The sequence below is a fragment of the Zootermopsis nevadensis genome, unplaced genomic scaffold (assembly GCF_977971745.1).
Source record: "Zootermopsis nevadensis isolate Lab colony 2312 unplaced genomic scaffold, Znev_1.0 Znev_ptg000003l, whole genome shotgun sequence".
Taxonomy (NCBI): domain Eukaryota; kingdom Metazoa; phylum Arthropoda; class Insecta; order Blattodea; family Termopsidae; genus Zootermopsis; species Zootermopsis nevadensis.
This window is the reverse complement of record NW_028259135.1, coordinates 251743-268671: the sequence shown is the minus strand read 5'-3', so window position 1 is coordinate 268671 and position 16929 is coordinate 251743. Positions and strand designations below refer to the sequence as shown.

The following is a 16929-nucleotide window of genomic DNA, read 5'->3' as shown; positions in this document are numbered from 1 at the left end:
TTAATTACGTATCAATGCCTCTCATTTCCACAAACACAGATTCCAAATTATCATAAATATATCGGGACATAATTTCAAATTTTCGCACAGTCGCCATGTAATATCATGACCACATAAATCGTAAGAATGTTTATGATCTCTTGCCACTAAAATTTCACAAAGGTTCATTAGTTAAAACTGTTACACGTACCGAAAGATAAACGCGGATTAAGGGCGGCCGATGTGTTGATGCATCTGAGTCTACGATAAAAATGTCTTTACTTACCGCAGATCTAAGAACCCCCCAAAAAAGTCAAGATCCTACAACGAGCGGTTCCATTAACTTTTAATTCTACCGGAAAATGTTCTCTGATTCCAAAACATTTCCGTGGGTACAGTCTGATAAGCTGAGTGACGCTAGATTTGTTGGTTTACGTTGGTGTTAATATACAACATTTTTAAATTTTATTTTCCTGGTATAATACGGTCGGAACGTGAAGCTGACCTCTTACCCGTATCTTAATACCAAGGACAGGAATGCGTGGGAGTTTACCTCCACTCCCCCCCACACGTCTTCACGGTGTCTTCATGCTGAAGAACAAGGTTACTAATGTTCCGTACCCTTCAACTTTAATCTTAGCTGGAATTAACACTTCACTGGAGACTCTCGTTATACGCGATTTCGAACTCCGCGGTTTTATTTCACTATCAAGCAGAGCATCGATTTCTTAAATACGTCTAATACGCTTACCGACGAACTGCTTAGTATAGGGGTTCTGGAACCAGTGACCTGCAGCCCAGCCCACGCTGTGTTGTGGGTGGAAATGTTACCATTTGTCTAGTGCGCACGTAGGCGGGCGCACCCAAATGTCGGCACGTACAGTCGCGTCATTCTGTTACACAGACTCGGTGTTAACAAACAGCTCGGCCAATTCAGGCATCGTCGAACAGCGTTGAGCCATTTCTCCATAAACTCAACGACACCTCAAATCAAACTGCGTAAGAAGAATTCGAAACGCCACCTTTATACTGGAAGGACTGAGAAAAAACATTAGAAACCTAATTCCATTAGTTTTGCCCTGGCCGACATTCTAACTGGATACCTGTTTCGATTCCAAGCAGCTGTGTCACTGCAGTGCTAGATTATAAGGTTATTTAACGACGATGTTTCAACTTCAGATATTACACAGCGTTAAGGAAGACGGGAAAATAATTGTGAATACTGAAGATGTAAGAATTTGAATTTGTTTTATATGAACACCAATATTAACATAGAGCTGTAAACAATAAGGCTAAAATATCCATATTCCAAATTTGCGGTAAGACGTAGCAATCAACGGGCTAAATTTCAAACCGGAAACATAGCACATGTGCCACTGATGCGCCAAACCTTCAGCAACTGAGTCCGCACATGCGCACTCGCTGTTACGACAAAACGCGAGTCAACGCTTCATAGAAACCGCTTCTGATTCAGCTCAAGCCAATTCACAAAGTCACAATCCAAACAGGTAACAGAAATACGTGTGCATTAGGAAGAAAATTGGCCGAAACCACGCACTCACGGGAGTACAGGCGAGATTTAAATATTAAAACCCAACCAGCCCTTTAAAAAAACTGATTTCGCCAACGGGTTTTTCAAGAACGCCACACAGTCTCGGCAAACAGCGACTGAAACGTTGGTCTAGTTCCCACGCGGTAGGCGGAGGACGTTATTAAAGTCGCACGTGAAAGTACAACAGAAATAGCGAAAGGAAAAACACGAATCTCACGTACGTAATTGTCTTCGGACTCAACATGGAATGCACGGGTTCTTGTATTATGTAAGGCATACGTGAGCATAATGCTAAAGGGGATATTTTGACCCAAGACAGAAACATGTAGAAAATTACATAAATACTAATCACATATTATTTGGATGATCAAATCAAGAACGATGAGAAATGTGTACAAAATTTTACACGGAATATTAAAGTAGATTTTGAACCGGATTTTTTCAGGACAGGATTTACAATATTTTGGTTTTCCAGCTGAGCGACTGTCATCTCCAGTTCTCTGACCCTACCACTCTCCATCAGCGTGGTTCACGAATGTCTCTTCCGGCACTCGTCATAACAGCTGAGGTGTTCTGTTGTTTTCATTGGCCCCTGGACAAGGACATTGAAGGACCACAAAGCCACGACCACTTCCTTACGCATTAGTAATTCACTAAGCTTATAAGTCAACATGTCTCAACCTATGAATTGAGAACCGGCCGTACGATAACCAAGAAGATATGGACGTGACCGGAGTCCTGCATCAGCGATGTTCCGGACAGCGCACATCGGCGGTGAGATCAAGAGCATCTACGGGCACAGGTCCAATAACGGGCAGGCAAAGGTTGGCAACGCTCTGGTCTGCATTTAGCCACCACACTGAGTCAGTTCCTTCCTTCCAACTCCCTCGACGCTGAAGCCGATCTAATTCTCACGCTGATTGTGTGAGTTGCATGCAAAGATTGAGAGGCAGTGTACGGCACCAATGTTTCAAAAAAAATAAAAGAATTGTTTAATCCAGGAACATTCTAAAACCACCAAGAACTAGAACCTTCGACTCTGTCCGCTTGTTACGTCCTACATTAACAGATGTTCAGCAAAAAAGATTTACATAGGAATTGGTATATCATAGAAAATTATATAAAAATTTCTATAATTACTGATTTATAGTTCTTACTACCTTAAAATGCAGACTGAAACATTTTGGAACACCGGGTATCGTTAGTCATTGAAAGAACATCAGAAAACTGAACCAGATGGGAACATTTTCTTTGTTACTCGATGCACCATAAATGTGGGCACAGATTATGTGACTGGCCCATGCCCAACTGCTGAAACATAACCAGTTTCCGGTCATTAAATCTTGATCGTCTGTCTTCGCTGCCGAAATGTCTTTTTTTTTTGGAACGTCTCATTCCCACGTGTAACTGCATATGATTGACGACCATCAGAGACACGTTACAATAACAAAGTAGGGAAAGCAACTCCTCGCTAGCCACAGGGTTCCTGAACAACACCGCGGTTGGCAGGATCAAAGAATTATGGGAAATTGGGGATTAGGGGCACCGAGAACGCTGTCCTAAGTTCCTTCGCTAAGACAAAAAGTCGTAACATTGGACACCAGAAACCTTATTTCGGTTGTCATTACAGCAAATGTAAACTTTTTGGTACAAAAGCAGTCTTTTTACCGTGTGAACACAAATAACGCGGTTTCTTCGCTGAATCTCAACTTAATCGCCCTCCGCAGTTACTCGAAGTTGCAGACGACTGTGGGTGGACCTATATTAAACTGCAGATCTGGTACTACAGTTGGCAAGAGTCTCCGGGCTAAATATTGTAAACTAATGTTAAGAAACAATCTCAAACCTTTTCACACGCAGGGGCAAAGTTCCGGTCAGGCTACTACCGCGCCGCCACACCACTACAGTAGCAATCACCACGGAGCCTGCTTCAAGGACACGAGAAATAATTCACACAAACGTACGCGCATGCGCGCGCGGCTCGAAGTCAGCACAGCGTTTCCAGCTTTGTTACGACGGTGCTGTGACCTCGAAGAATTAAATTTGCTATAGAATTTGAGGAATATCAAAGAAGTGTTAGATTCCTAATAGAACGGCGACTTATTATTAAGATCAAGACCTGACTTGACCTGAATTCTAGACCAAGATTAAACACCACAGAATACAAAATTGCGTATTACTGCGAGAGACAGCGGCGGTACGTGTGTCTGTCATGCATGCACACACAAATTGATTATTGTTCGCAAAGTGCTCTTGATTCACGGTATTCACTATAGTAGGAGAGACTTGGATGAGAATGACCGCTGAATTTTGCTTACGAAACATCTCGTTCGAGCTCGTAACGTTCTTTTACATGCCGTAATCCTGCGACGTGGGACCGCCAACTGGAAATTCTGCTACGGACCAATAAAATCTTCTCGGGGCAATCAGCCGCGTTAGCTGGTTACCGTAGTAAACCGACGTTTCGGGAACAAACTCTGTTCCCATCTTCAGGGTTCTGATGGGGACAGAGTTTGCTCCCGAAACGTCGGTTTACTACGGTAACCAGCTAACGCGGCTGATTGCCCCGAGAAGATTTTATTGATTGCACTCGCCGCGAAAGTCTCAAATCCTATGTAATACGGATATTTATCACCCTTAAAAATCCATCGATCGACCTCGGCCAGGTTTGAACCCGCATACCTTGGGTTCAGTGGCGAGCACGCTAGCCATAGTCCACCGAGGGCGACAACCTGGAATATCACTATAAACGAAACTGCTTGTCCGTATCTGAAATTCTGTACCACTTCAATTTACCAATTTCTAATCATCTTATTTGCAAAAGTCTCGCACAAAAATTCCTTGTGAAACTGAGAAACACGTCGTTGACCAAGAACAAATAAAAGGCTGGACTTCAGCGTCATTTAACAAGAGAGACTACGTGGAGGGTTCATTACAGTGTTGTCACATTGCGTTCCCACCCGATAAGGACGTGGTCTATTCCAAATTAGGAGCGCATTCCGTCTATGGCATCTTTCCTCCAAATACATCTCAGCTTACAAAAACTACGCTGTGCTGCGTCGGCATGCACAGCCGTCGGAGGCCAGACAGTGAGTCGACGTTAAATATTCACCGAAACAAATAACTAATACATTTTTACATGATCTACGCGACGCTGGACTGGACTTGAATTACAATGACCCCATTAGGATCGGAAAACATTAGGTTTTACGCAAAGTGCCAGTAACCTCGCTCTGACACCGCCTTTTGAATTCTGTCGATCCTGAAGTCGACAAATGGAATGTTAGGAATTTATGCAACACGAGAAATAAGTGGTCTCAGTAAAAACTACGAGCCTTGCTTTTGAATTCGGGAGGTACTCCGCTCAAATATTGCCCGAACATCACCTATTTTGATGCAGTCCGTTTTGGTTGAACAAAAGAACGGTGGATCCGGCCCACTAGATCAGTGGTATTCAACCTGGGGTACGCGAAGACATCTTAGGGGGAACGTGAAATTTAAAAAAAATATATTATTTTATGATAAACACTGAATAATCAGTAATATAATTTATTTAATTTATTTTAGATGTAGATTATATACTATGTATAACTTCAAATATACACCAACAACTTTGGGGGTACAAAGTTGAAGAGAAATTATATCTGGGGGTACGCGAACAAAAAAGGTTGAATACCGCTGCGTTATTGAACCTCTACGATCCTCGAACTGGAAACTGACTCCTTTGTGAGATTTCGAGTTCTCGCGACGAGTGACTGTCTTCTGGGATACTGCGATGTATAATCTGAACCGACGTTTCAGAGGTGCTTGCTGCCCCCCATCATGAGTGCGACGAACTCGCTTATTCGCTAAACTTACATCAGAAGACACGGTGCAACACCCCAGAAGACAGTCATCTTGGGCTGGACGACCGTCACATCAATTTCTGTAAACTGAATTATTGCATCTTCTAAAAAAAACAGCTTTGAAAAAGTTAAAGAGGCAACATTCAAGGTTAGTTATCCCTCGCATCGTAACTACCTACAATCGTAAATGTTATTTCCGCTCGTTCCAAATGGAGAAAAGATTCTATACCTTGACATAAATGAAGCGGTCGACAGGGACATTACTTGGCATGGATCAGACCTCCTGCAGAGAATTAACATGTTTGCATTTATTTGTAGAGACAGTTTCTAGTGACGTTCGCCCCCTCATCACGACCCACAGCGCCAAGCGTGACTTGTTCCTAATTGTTTATAATTCACAGAAGACGTCGATTAAGGCGGAGAGGACTCCTCGTCCGCCTGGCCACTCTCTCCAGTGCGCAGGTATGAGCATTTACCTTTAATGCCCAATGGTAAGTATGTGTCCCACTTTCTTCAGCAATCGATAACTCTTAATTGTATATTTATCGGTTTCGCGTGATTCTTGCTTTCTTAACCAGCGTTAGCAACATGATCTTTGTAATGGTGAAATATTGTTTTCTTTGCGGTACGGAATTATTAAATATTTTTACGCGCTTCGGATCCAAAGGGTTAAATTTTCAGACTGTAACCAAGTAACGATGCACTGGTTCATAGCTAAGCATCACGACATGCAGACGTATGGACGTTGGAAGTAGAACTCCACATATTCTTAAACTTGGCACTAGATTATCGGTTAGCCTCACTCCACGGTCGCTTTGCCCCCCCCCCCCCCCCCCCCCGAAGAATGAACGTGGGTACTCCCAGGAATCGAACACGAATTTTAAATTTTAAAATGTCTTGTTTTCGACAAATCTGTGTGAACTAACCTATGGAACATTTTTAAATCAAACTGTGAGAATCAGAGCGACCTTGAAACGTTGGAACACTGAGGAGACTGCAGCATGAATGCTCCGTTTGTGTTGACCCACAGAGTTAAAGCCCTTAGGACAGGCCGATCCCCAGTCCAGGGGTTCCTATCAAATAGCAATCTAGACTTGTGTAATAAATAATACTAAATCAGAAGGTGCCAGAAGGCGAAATCCATAAAATCCGAAAACGAAGACGACGAGAAGTGAGAACAGATAATTACCGTTCTTTAGCCACGCTCTCGGCAAGAACAAAGGGAATGCTCCTGAGGATTTGGCTTGCGTCAGAGGAGGGTTCAAAGAACTGGGGATACGAAAAGACGAGCCGAGAAGCTGTCAATTTCTTTAACAACAACTATCGCTACTCGCGACGGTTTCTACTTTGAGGGCGTGTTTCGTGATAACACCGTCTCTGCCTGACTGCCTCTGTAACGCAGGACACAGGAGTTCTTGAAGATCCTCCGTATTCAAAACCAACAAAATCACGTCCTTCGGGCTAGAAGGTACAAACAGAGATGCCCGAAAAAAAAATGGCTGTCCTCTGCGTTGTAGCGATTTGTCCTGATGAAGATGGAGGCAGCAAGGACCTCTTAAACGTTGGCGTTACAACCTAGAAGACCGTCATCTTCGGAATGACCGTCGTTTAAACCTCAAATCGTAAGCCCGCCGAAGTTATAATAAGTTCTGGGGTGAATGATACCATTATCAGAGAATCCGGAAAAACAAATCTATTTTTATGAAACGGTATACGAAATGAATACATACAAAGAAACGTTTACGACCCTGAAGAAATCAGAAATTTTGCGGAACAATGAATCTCACACACTGCAAAGTAAAGAGAATACGTGTGGAAAAATCAGATACGTCTAAATACTTTGTGATTATTTAAAAATCTTCAAATTAAATTACCTTCAACTGTTTAGTACTCTTAGTAATATTTCTTCGCTGAGGACTACATTGGCGGGACATGTAGACTGCATGGGATTCAGACCTAGAAGCAGAGGGGATAATTCTAACACGGATATTAAAGAAACAGGACACGTGACTATGGATTGGATTCAAGTACCTCAGGATATGAAAAAGTGTGAGCTCTTGTGAATACGATAATGAACTTTAGGGTTTTATAAAATTTCTGGAATGCCTTCGCCAGTGAAGCGACTACCATCTTCTAAAAATCCATGAAGTTATTTTGATATGATGCAGACGAAACGTCCATTCCCCCTTCCCGTCTCTTCTGATATGACAAAATAAACAAAACACTGCGTGAATCCGCTTGCTACTACAGAGAACATCTCAGACACTATTACGTGTACAAAATGGCATGGAATCTCTGTACAAGAAATAAAGCAGCGACCTTCCACTTGCTTTATTTTCGATCCGATGATAAAGCGTGTGGCATCCGATCAGACTCGCGTGTATTTAACACGGGATGTTTGTGGCCTTGGTAGCAGTTATTTCGCGTCAATTGTCTCCGTTCACACCGAGCGTTTCAGTTGTGTTCGCCATTTCTAGGACGTGGCAGCCTGCAAACATCGTCAGATGCTAATCAAGAGCGAACCTTCAGTCCGCTATCCGTCCTCCTGGTGTCAGTGCAACACTCGGTTGGTCTGCTGAGAACGTTTCTTCCGAAGCAGAGACGATTTTACGCCCAAACTCACACTTGCTAAACAAGAAATGACACTGTTCCCCTGACAAGAAATCTTGTCGGCAATCTGCTTCCTCGATATTGAACAGAAGTTCGACGTTTCGTGGGCTGTCACTGCTTCCATCATCAGGAGCTTATATGACGAAAGAAGAACATATTCGCAGATGGGACTATGTATCTATCGGAGCCCAATCATCTTTGTCCACGAACTAGCCGGCGGAAAAATATGAAGACTGAACTGGGTAAGGTCTTTGTGTGTGGATGATATATCGACCGATTTGCGTGAATGATCACATGAACCCCAAAAAAATAGACAAATTCTGCCGTCTCGAATATTTTACTCCCTGTGAACGTGGCTGATAGTCCGAGAGGAATTTAGTCGCCGAGGAAAGTTGAGGTTTTAGGCTACATCTATCTGTTACTGTATATTCATGTCATTTACCAAACTGTAAAGACGAAACCAGGTGAATCAGCCTGAAAATTGAACATCTGTAACATTTTTAAGGAACGGTGACAATTTCTGTACAAAAACACGTATCTTTGACGGACATGCGGACAGATACATGCGTTAAATTCATGTATAGTAAGGACCAGATAACTTGCGTGTTCTTGGCGCGGGGGTGAAAAGCAAGGTGCGCGCGCACCTCCACGTTCTACCCGGCCGTTCCGAGCACCGACCGGGCCGTGCCGAGTGCAACTATCCACAGCGCTAGGGAGCTCAGCTGGCAAGTAATCTGGTCCCTACTGTACATCGTACAGATAGCACACGACAATGCGTGAGTCCACAGAGACAGCTCTGCATGGAACAGGTTTACAAATTTGATCATAACAATATCTCATCAAATTTCCCCGCCCAGTCAGAAGAAAAAGAACCAAGATGTGGCCTACAAAGTCCACTAATGGAGTTCCAGCGCTGCAAGACATTCAAGAAGTAGAACACTGCGTCTTTTATTACTCCATTACGGAGCGACAGATAATGTCAAGCAGTTTGGGTCAGATGTTCCCGGCAGTCGTAATATAATGACGGCTTCTTTGTAACTTGTTTACCATCTAAAACGGCTGAAAGCTCTTATAATACTAAAGTAATGTCGGAAGTAATCGTATTTAAGCGCGTATAAGCAGAATCCGCCATAACAATCCGACAAATGCGTAATACTTTATGTAACGAAGTCAAACATTCATATAAGAATTTTAGTGTAACATTTCACTTTTAAAAACTACATCGAGACATGTTTTCGCCCCTTTGCAAACATTTCACTCCTCTTCAGAGAAGGTTTTTCGAATTCGACCCCTTCAGCTCGACAATATTGTGGTCATGATTCAATCTTCGCCCACAGGGTAACGTCAAATTCATTTAAATCTGGAAATCTCGAAGGCCAGAGACGGCCAGCCTCGAAACAACAACCGCACATCTGTCGAAGATCGAATGGTATGTGCTCGCTCCATTTCGACGAAACGACACGAGTTCACGATTTCGACGAAGTTGAAACTCCGAAATGAAATGAAATGAAATGCTTAGATCATTAATTTCGTAAACAACTTTTTATATATGAAGTCACATTCTGATATTTCGTATTGTGTGAGAACAGTATTTAAAATTCAAAAATCTTAAAACCTTGCATACCGTGCAGTGTTGAATATTTATCTAAAATATATAAAATCATGCATACAAACAAAACTGTTTACACTTTGAAAATCACTTAGCGCCAAATGCGTTTAGACCTCATCAGTGGGAAAAACATTAATTCATTAGTCCGTCTATGAAAGTGTTTTTGAAAGTGTAAACAGTTTTGTTTGTATGCATGATTTTATATATTTTAGATAAAATTTTAAAAAGTTATGTTTATTATCATCAAAACAGGAAAATTTCTTCACTAGCTGAGCAACTATCAGCATCATACAGCTTCATACGAAGGGTTATTTGATAGCTGTCCAAGAAAACTCCTTTCTTTGATGGAAATCTCACATATTTTTAGTCCATTTTCAGATCATATTTCTCTACAATCCGTTTTAATATTATCCCAGATCTTCAAATAGTTTGAACGCAGTGGGTATATGTTTCATCCAGAAAGAATGCGTCTTCCGGATGTAAACAGAAGTGCGCAGTCATTGTGCGAATACAGTAATAAATAGAACACAAATAAATGTATTTCAATAAATCCACTTTAACCCGCTGAATAGACTACGGTAAGATTTCCTACGATGAAAACCACGAAAAATTTGATACGGTCTTATAATATCCTGACTTATTGTAGAACCAACTGTCACTAAAGATTAAATCAAACACAGAGAGCCAGACGCAAGAACGGATTTGCTCAAAGGCTTTCATGGAAACCAGCCATGTGCGAAGTGTTTGTTTCTGTACATAAAACTACATACAGTCCTGAAGGGAACTACGAGAATACTAATAAGTGACATCCTTTAGTCAAGAGTACTCTCAGAAGTTGATTTAACACACAATAGACATTATTTGCTGAACAACACAAGTGGAGATTTGCCCAGTAGTCTCTCGCGTAATCACTGACTAAATAAGGAGATGAAGATTTCCAGGATCCTGTCGCCACGACCCCAGCCCAACAGAAATGCCCACGCGAAAAGACACGGCTTTTGGAGAAGAGTGTACAGACGTCCATCACCTCTACAACCACTCTCAGTTAAAGAGTCGAAGCTAATTTGTCTTCCGTCGCAAATTATAAACTCATCACAAGCAGTTTGGCCAATTTTCGATATGTCAAAGGTTCGTGCGTATTAACACGCATAATTTCCACAAAAAGTGCGTAGAAGAATAAATTTATATTTCACCATAATCTCTGAGCAGGATTTGAGCTTTTTCACGGCGGTGAGTTCGAAGATGACCGTCTTCTAAGTTCTGATGATGGAGGCAGCAAGAACCTCTGGAACCTCGGCAAACGTCTATCAGATTACACGACGCAACCCAGAAGACAACATTAATATAAATACATTACGTATACGTAAAGGCAAACAATCTAAAAAAAAAGATATTTAATGAAAGCTAACAACGTCTTTATTTTTCAAGTAAACACCCGCTATATTCTTTAAGTTAAATAAAGTTTCGATTAGAATCTTCGACATCGTTATTTGTTTTTGTTTTTTTCTGCGGAGACATAAACATCCAGTCGACAATAAAAATTTGCCAACCCCTGTTCTAATTTACTCGCATAATGGTTCAAAGGTCACACGGCAGCTCCAAGACCGCCTACATATTGCCTCGGCCACCGACTTCTACGCAACGCGAGTTACTGAGGACATAAATAAAATAATTTCCTTTTAATTGAATCTGCTCGTGGCTTCGCCTCGACACGCGAACTCCAAAGAGTAGAGTCCTTTTTCAGAAGCTGGCAGTCTCTGAAGTAGTCGACTGTTACAGCCCGAAGATTCATTATCGTTTTCCGACAGATATCATGTTCCATTATTTGATGAATCCGGTAAAACTTAAGTTCATTTACTGTGAAACTTCTTTCATCCTCCGACGTCAAAACATTTTCTTTATCGCCTTGTTTTGAAACGCTCTCAATCAGCGTTCCTTTACGCTGAGTCGCCGAGTTTCACTTACAGTAGGGACCAGATTACTTGCTACCTGAGCTCCCTAGCGCTGTGGATAGTTGCACTAGGCACGGCCCGGTCAGTGCTCGGAACGGCCGGGTAGAACGTGGAGGTGCGCGCGCACCTTGCTTTTCACCCCCGCGCCAAGAACACGCAAGTTATCTGGTTCTTACTATACATATTAAACAGGTACAATGATAATTTTGTATATTTTAATGGCGGCGCGTTTAGAAAGGTCTGATAATTCGTTAAAAAAACTCTAATTGAACCTGCCCTCATCTCCTTTATGAATGTAACTTAAAAACTGTCTTTCTCAAAAATATAAGCTTTACCACAGTTTCGAAAGGCATATTAACAATATGCTTTTTGTATTATAATTTCATTCTGCGCTCTGGTGGCGACATATGCACATCTCATTTTTCAGTTTTCTTCTACAGGGTGGGTGAGAAGTAAGTAGTCATTAAATAATCGCTATACATTTTAAATACAGAGGTTATAACCATTTCTCAATGCCTACTTACTTCCCACCCACCCTGTAGATCAACCTCCGTGTTAGTATCCGAGACTTACTACATTTTACTTTAAAGAATGTACGGTTGGCAAGCTTGTAGACCATAATAACGTCATCTTTTTATGTTTTCTTGTAAAACAAAGCTTCCTAATTATCGTCGCAGAATGTACAAGAAGACGTGGACATAAAAATGAAGATTAATGTTTCGAAACAAGACGACTTGCGCATAAAACGCTGTGTTGTGGAAAACAAGGGTATAACGACCTCTGAGCAGCAGCGGGTGTGGGAAAGAAACGCACAGCGGCAATGCATTGTCCCCAAGAACTGTCAGATTCATTGCTGTGTTCTTTGAACGATTAGAACAGACGCTTCACAAAGTAAAACGAAATCACTGTTTCTCAGTGCGCGCGCATGCGTATAACAGCCACATTACAGAGGCATGATCAGATTTCTGTTTATCTACAACATTTTCATGCACGAGACATCCGATTCTTCTAAATCCGTCCAATAAATGTCTTACGCTTTTCAGTCCAAAGGAAAAGGACAGTTTTTAAAGAGATAAACTTTACGGATTTCGTGATCTTTTGCGAATACGGTATATAGCCTTCGAGTCCAACAAAAGAGAATTTTCTGACTATCCGAGCGACTGTTAGTTTCTCAAGAAGTAATATTCTCCACGGAATGAGTTTCCTAAACAAATTTCCTATATTTTCGTGTATTCCATTCCTATTTTTTTTAAAAAAATTCTACTCTTTAATTGTCTTTCTTCGCTAAATAGTCTTTCCAGGACCTAAAATGTCGGTCAGAGTTCAAATATTCCCTGCACTGTTCCATAACACGCCATGTGACCCCACGAGCACAATGCAACTTAGTAGACTTCCTTCTAACTCGTACTTCGTTTCGATTTAATCTGAAATCTGATTTGCGGTCTTCTCCCAATCTCACACACGATCAATATCTCTTTCTTTACGTGCATAACCGCGCTCAATCTGCAGGAAATTTTGTTAGCGAAACCGCAGTCGGAATTGACATCGTGTACGTCTCACCTTGGCACAAGAACAATTCCCACGGGAGAGGTCTTCTGCAGGGAAACGATTTTCAATACGAACAAACACGACGAGAAAGTAACATTACACGGATGAATTACACACTGGCTGTTACAAGAGATGAGAAATTAAACAATTTTAACCGGAAAATCTTAAAGAAACAGAACAACGGAAGATATTCCGTTTGCCATAGCGTCGAGCCCACCCGGGATCTCCTTCAACGGGTACCAGTGACCCTGTCCGTGGGTTAAGGCGATCGGGTCTTGAAGCCAGTGCCGGGGCTTAGAAAGCTTGCAGCTTTATAAACATTTCCCCGTTTGTCTCTATGGAGTGGTGCTTGATAAACCAAGAGACGACGGAAGTCTGTTTACCTAGTGAACACGCCTTTCCGCAATTGTGATAGGTATAATTTAATCTCGCCGTATAAGGCCTCGAGGCAGCGACAGGTCTGAGTTATTTCAGAGGCTATTCTGAGTCACCAAGCCGATCGAATTCGAAAGCGATCTATTTATCTTCCGAATATGAGGCTCGGATAAAAAAAAATCTGGCTTACAGAAAACACGTCAAAGCCTCGGCCTTCGTCTTGTGCGCCCCCCCCCCCCCCAAATGCGTGTTGTAAGTCTACAGCAGTTTTATATTTTAATTAAATAAAGCGTATATGAGCTTGAATGAGTCACATCTCTGTGTGGAAACAGACGAACAAAAAATATATCTTAAACTATAATTCATCAGTCATGGTCATTCAGTTCGTAATCCGGTTTCTGTTCGATTTTCGAATCTACGATTATCCTAATTTACAAGATACGACACCTCGCGTCGAATGGTAGTAGCATGATAGTGTAAGTGATGAACGGGAAAGGATATAGAAGGAATCGGCCGTGGCCTATATAAAAAAGATACCCCCCGATTCAATTAAGTGACTGAAGGAATCGGCTAAAAACATTGTCAGGGTATGAATTGTCTGGGCTGCGACTAGAACACGGGACTTCCGGAGACTGCCCAGTAGCGCTCACCACCTGAATCCATCGTGGCATTCGGTTTCAAGAATCTTTCGTATCTGAACCTCCCAAAAACAGTTCGAGACTAACAAACTTGGGGTCCGATATCTTTGTACAGCTCCAAAAATGACAAAATAACCTCAAAGTTCCAGAGCGTCGTTAACAATTCATTACTGGCATTGCGCATTAAAAGAAATGTGGATTAACTTATAATACAACAGCCACATCTACGTTTAAACTTAAAATCTGTCAGATTTAAAAGTCAGAAGCAGCGGACATGATCGAGAAACATCGTCGTTACACCTGAACATTAGACGTCTCGCAATGTTTCCGAAATTTGGAGATTCGAACCCTGACTTATCCTATGGTCTACCATGAGACTATAATAGCTCCTACTCATTCTTAACCTCGGCGCTTCGCCCCCAATCGCGTAACACAAAATAATGCGCGTTCATCGACAAAGTTGAACGCAACTTCCAGGCTCCCGACAGGAACTGCTGCAAATAAAGGCGTGTTCACTATTGTTTTCGTCTCGTTTCGGGAGAACCGAGTAGCGCTTGGCGGTGAGTCACGCAGTTCCAGTCGGGAGCCGGTAAGTAAACAGTTCCGTTCAGTTTTGTCATTGTATTTCTTCAGCGAGCAGTACATCACGCGTCGTGCCTCCTGCAAATTTAAAAGTTGTCTTTAAAACGTTTACAAATGCTGCTAATTACCATGCATGGAAATACTTTGGAATGAATGCAGTGGACTTACAAGAGTCTGAGAACCAAGGAGTAATCCCGTCCCACTTGGTGGTGTCAGAGGCAGGCAGCACCAGGCAAAACGCCAGCAAGACGCTGATGTGAATCCGTGTTAGGGTCATGTCAACTACCTCGAGATCAGCAAAAGTCAACATCACCTCACAGTCGCTGCGTCGTCTTGAGTACCATCTCACACACGATTACGCACTCGGACACAAACACTCAGTTGTTTCTTTAGTCTTAAGTGTACAAATTTTTGTTCGTAAACTGCGTAATCAAACGAAGAACCAATAAGAAAACTTATTTAAACTTATCTGCTTTAACTTTTAAAGTAAGCTTGGATAAGTGTTTGTCCATTTATACAAAAAAAAAAGAGCTTAAGGTTCATTTTCCGATGACATTCTAGACGTTTCTCATAACAAACGCCATGTTCATGACACTTATACTTCGTCTACTTATTCACCATCGATACAACAGCACAAACACATTTAGAACTTCAGATTTAAATCATCAACGACTCCAGCCGTCCATAAATTCTCCATCACAAACTTCACCACACTGAGAGTAAAATTAATTTAACACGAAGTAAGTATGAAGCTCACTAAACAATTACATAAACTATCCTATCTTGTTTTCAAGTATTAACAACACTGCATAAGACAAGGCCACTTGAATCAAACTGTTCGCAGTACCAACTTAAAACTTTCGTTTATACACGAATGACAGACAACAATTGAACTTTACAAAAAAAAAAACAAGGAAATCTTTCGTCACAAACGACGTATTACAGTGTCGAAGTTTACGAACCTACTTCTAGAACTAACCTTACTTCTACCTAACACAGGTTAGTGGCAGCCTTCGGCTCGGCTCACAACCGCACTCGGCCTTCTTCCTAGTCGCTCTGCACACGACTGGCCGCAGGTAAACTGGATACGGGAGACGCACGAGCGGGAGAGACAGGTTGTTGTAGGGAAAGGTCGGACACACCCCAGTCTGTGATCTTGGTGCCCCTCGGTCTTCAGTTATAACGAGTGGCTGCGGGGAACTTACATTCGCTTCAACGTTTCAGTAAAACTGTCCGAGCATTTGACTTTTCGCCCTTTTCATCGGAATGTTAATGTTTACGCTCACACTTAACAGAACCCTACAATAAAGCTGTTCCAATATGTCGGCATTCCTCCTTCAGAGGAGAGTCCATCCCCCAGATAAGTAAGTGAATCTGGAAACTCAGGTTTATACAAAAACCGACTTTTGAAGAAAAAAAAACTGGTTTTAGAATTTTTTAAAAAAAATAATAATTAAAACAGTAAAAAAATATTTATACTTATTTTTAAAAAAATCAGTCTACTTAATATTTCTGGAACTACTAAAATATAACAAAATAAAATGTACCATATACAAAACCAAATAAAAAAACTAAAATAACTCAAATCCGTACAAAATATAAATTATAAATTTTTATTTCATTTAGTATTTTTCTTCAGGAAATACGGTTTCTTTCTTGAATTCGTACTTCTAAAGCATTTAATAATTTGGAACTAATTTCAGTCTGACTCATGAAGATTAGTTTCACTACAATATTCTTGTGCCCGAGGCGATTTCAAGTCAAAATGTTAACGTTTTTAATTAATTAATTAATTTTTACAAATTAATTCTAGTATATAAAACTGGTTTTTTAAATTTTAAAAACAGGTTTTCGAATTTTACAATTTTATCCAAAAAAAAATGTTTTTAAACTCGGTTTTTAAAAACCGATAAACCCTACTGGAAACGCGGTGGAATTAGAGTGGCTGGGGAAAAACAGGATAACGAGAAAAATCTGTCCAAGTGCCACTCTGTCCGCAACAAATCTCACATGGACTGACCTGGACATGAACCCCGGTGCGGTTCACCCGCCCTCACCGACTCGCGGGCCGCGAGGTCACAAATGAGAACAATTTATATTTCCCCAATTTGTTACTGTCTTCCTGAGTTCTTGTCGCGGAGGACCGGGTTCGCGCCCTGGTTCGTCCACGTGGATCTTGTGGCGGGCAAGAATTTTTGTCAGAGTCCTTCGGTTTTCCCTCCAATATCCACTCTAATTC

General features: G+C 41.5%; 1 protein-coding gene across 2 annotated transcripts in view; it reads right to left on the bottom strand.

The window, feature by feature from the left end:
• LanB2 (laminin subunit gamma-1) overlaps positions 1-16929 on the bottom strand; it is a 161072-nt gene that overhangs the window by 39225 nt on the left and 104918 nt on the right. The window contains exon 1 of one of the 2 annotated variants that reach the window (XM_022065866.2): positions 14859-15147. The exons of the other annotated variant lie outside the window; for it this stretch is intronic. Within the exon in view, the coding sequence (XP_021921558.1) occupies positions 14859-15000 (142 nt within the window). The 5' untranslated portion in view covers positions 15001-15147. Of the gene's footprint in view, positions 1-14858; positions 15148-16929 lie in introns of those variants that run through there. 2 annotated transcript variants of the gene reach the window in all.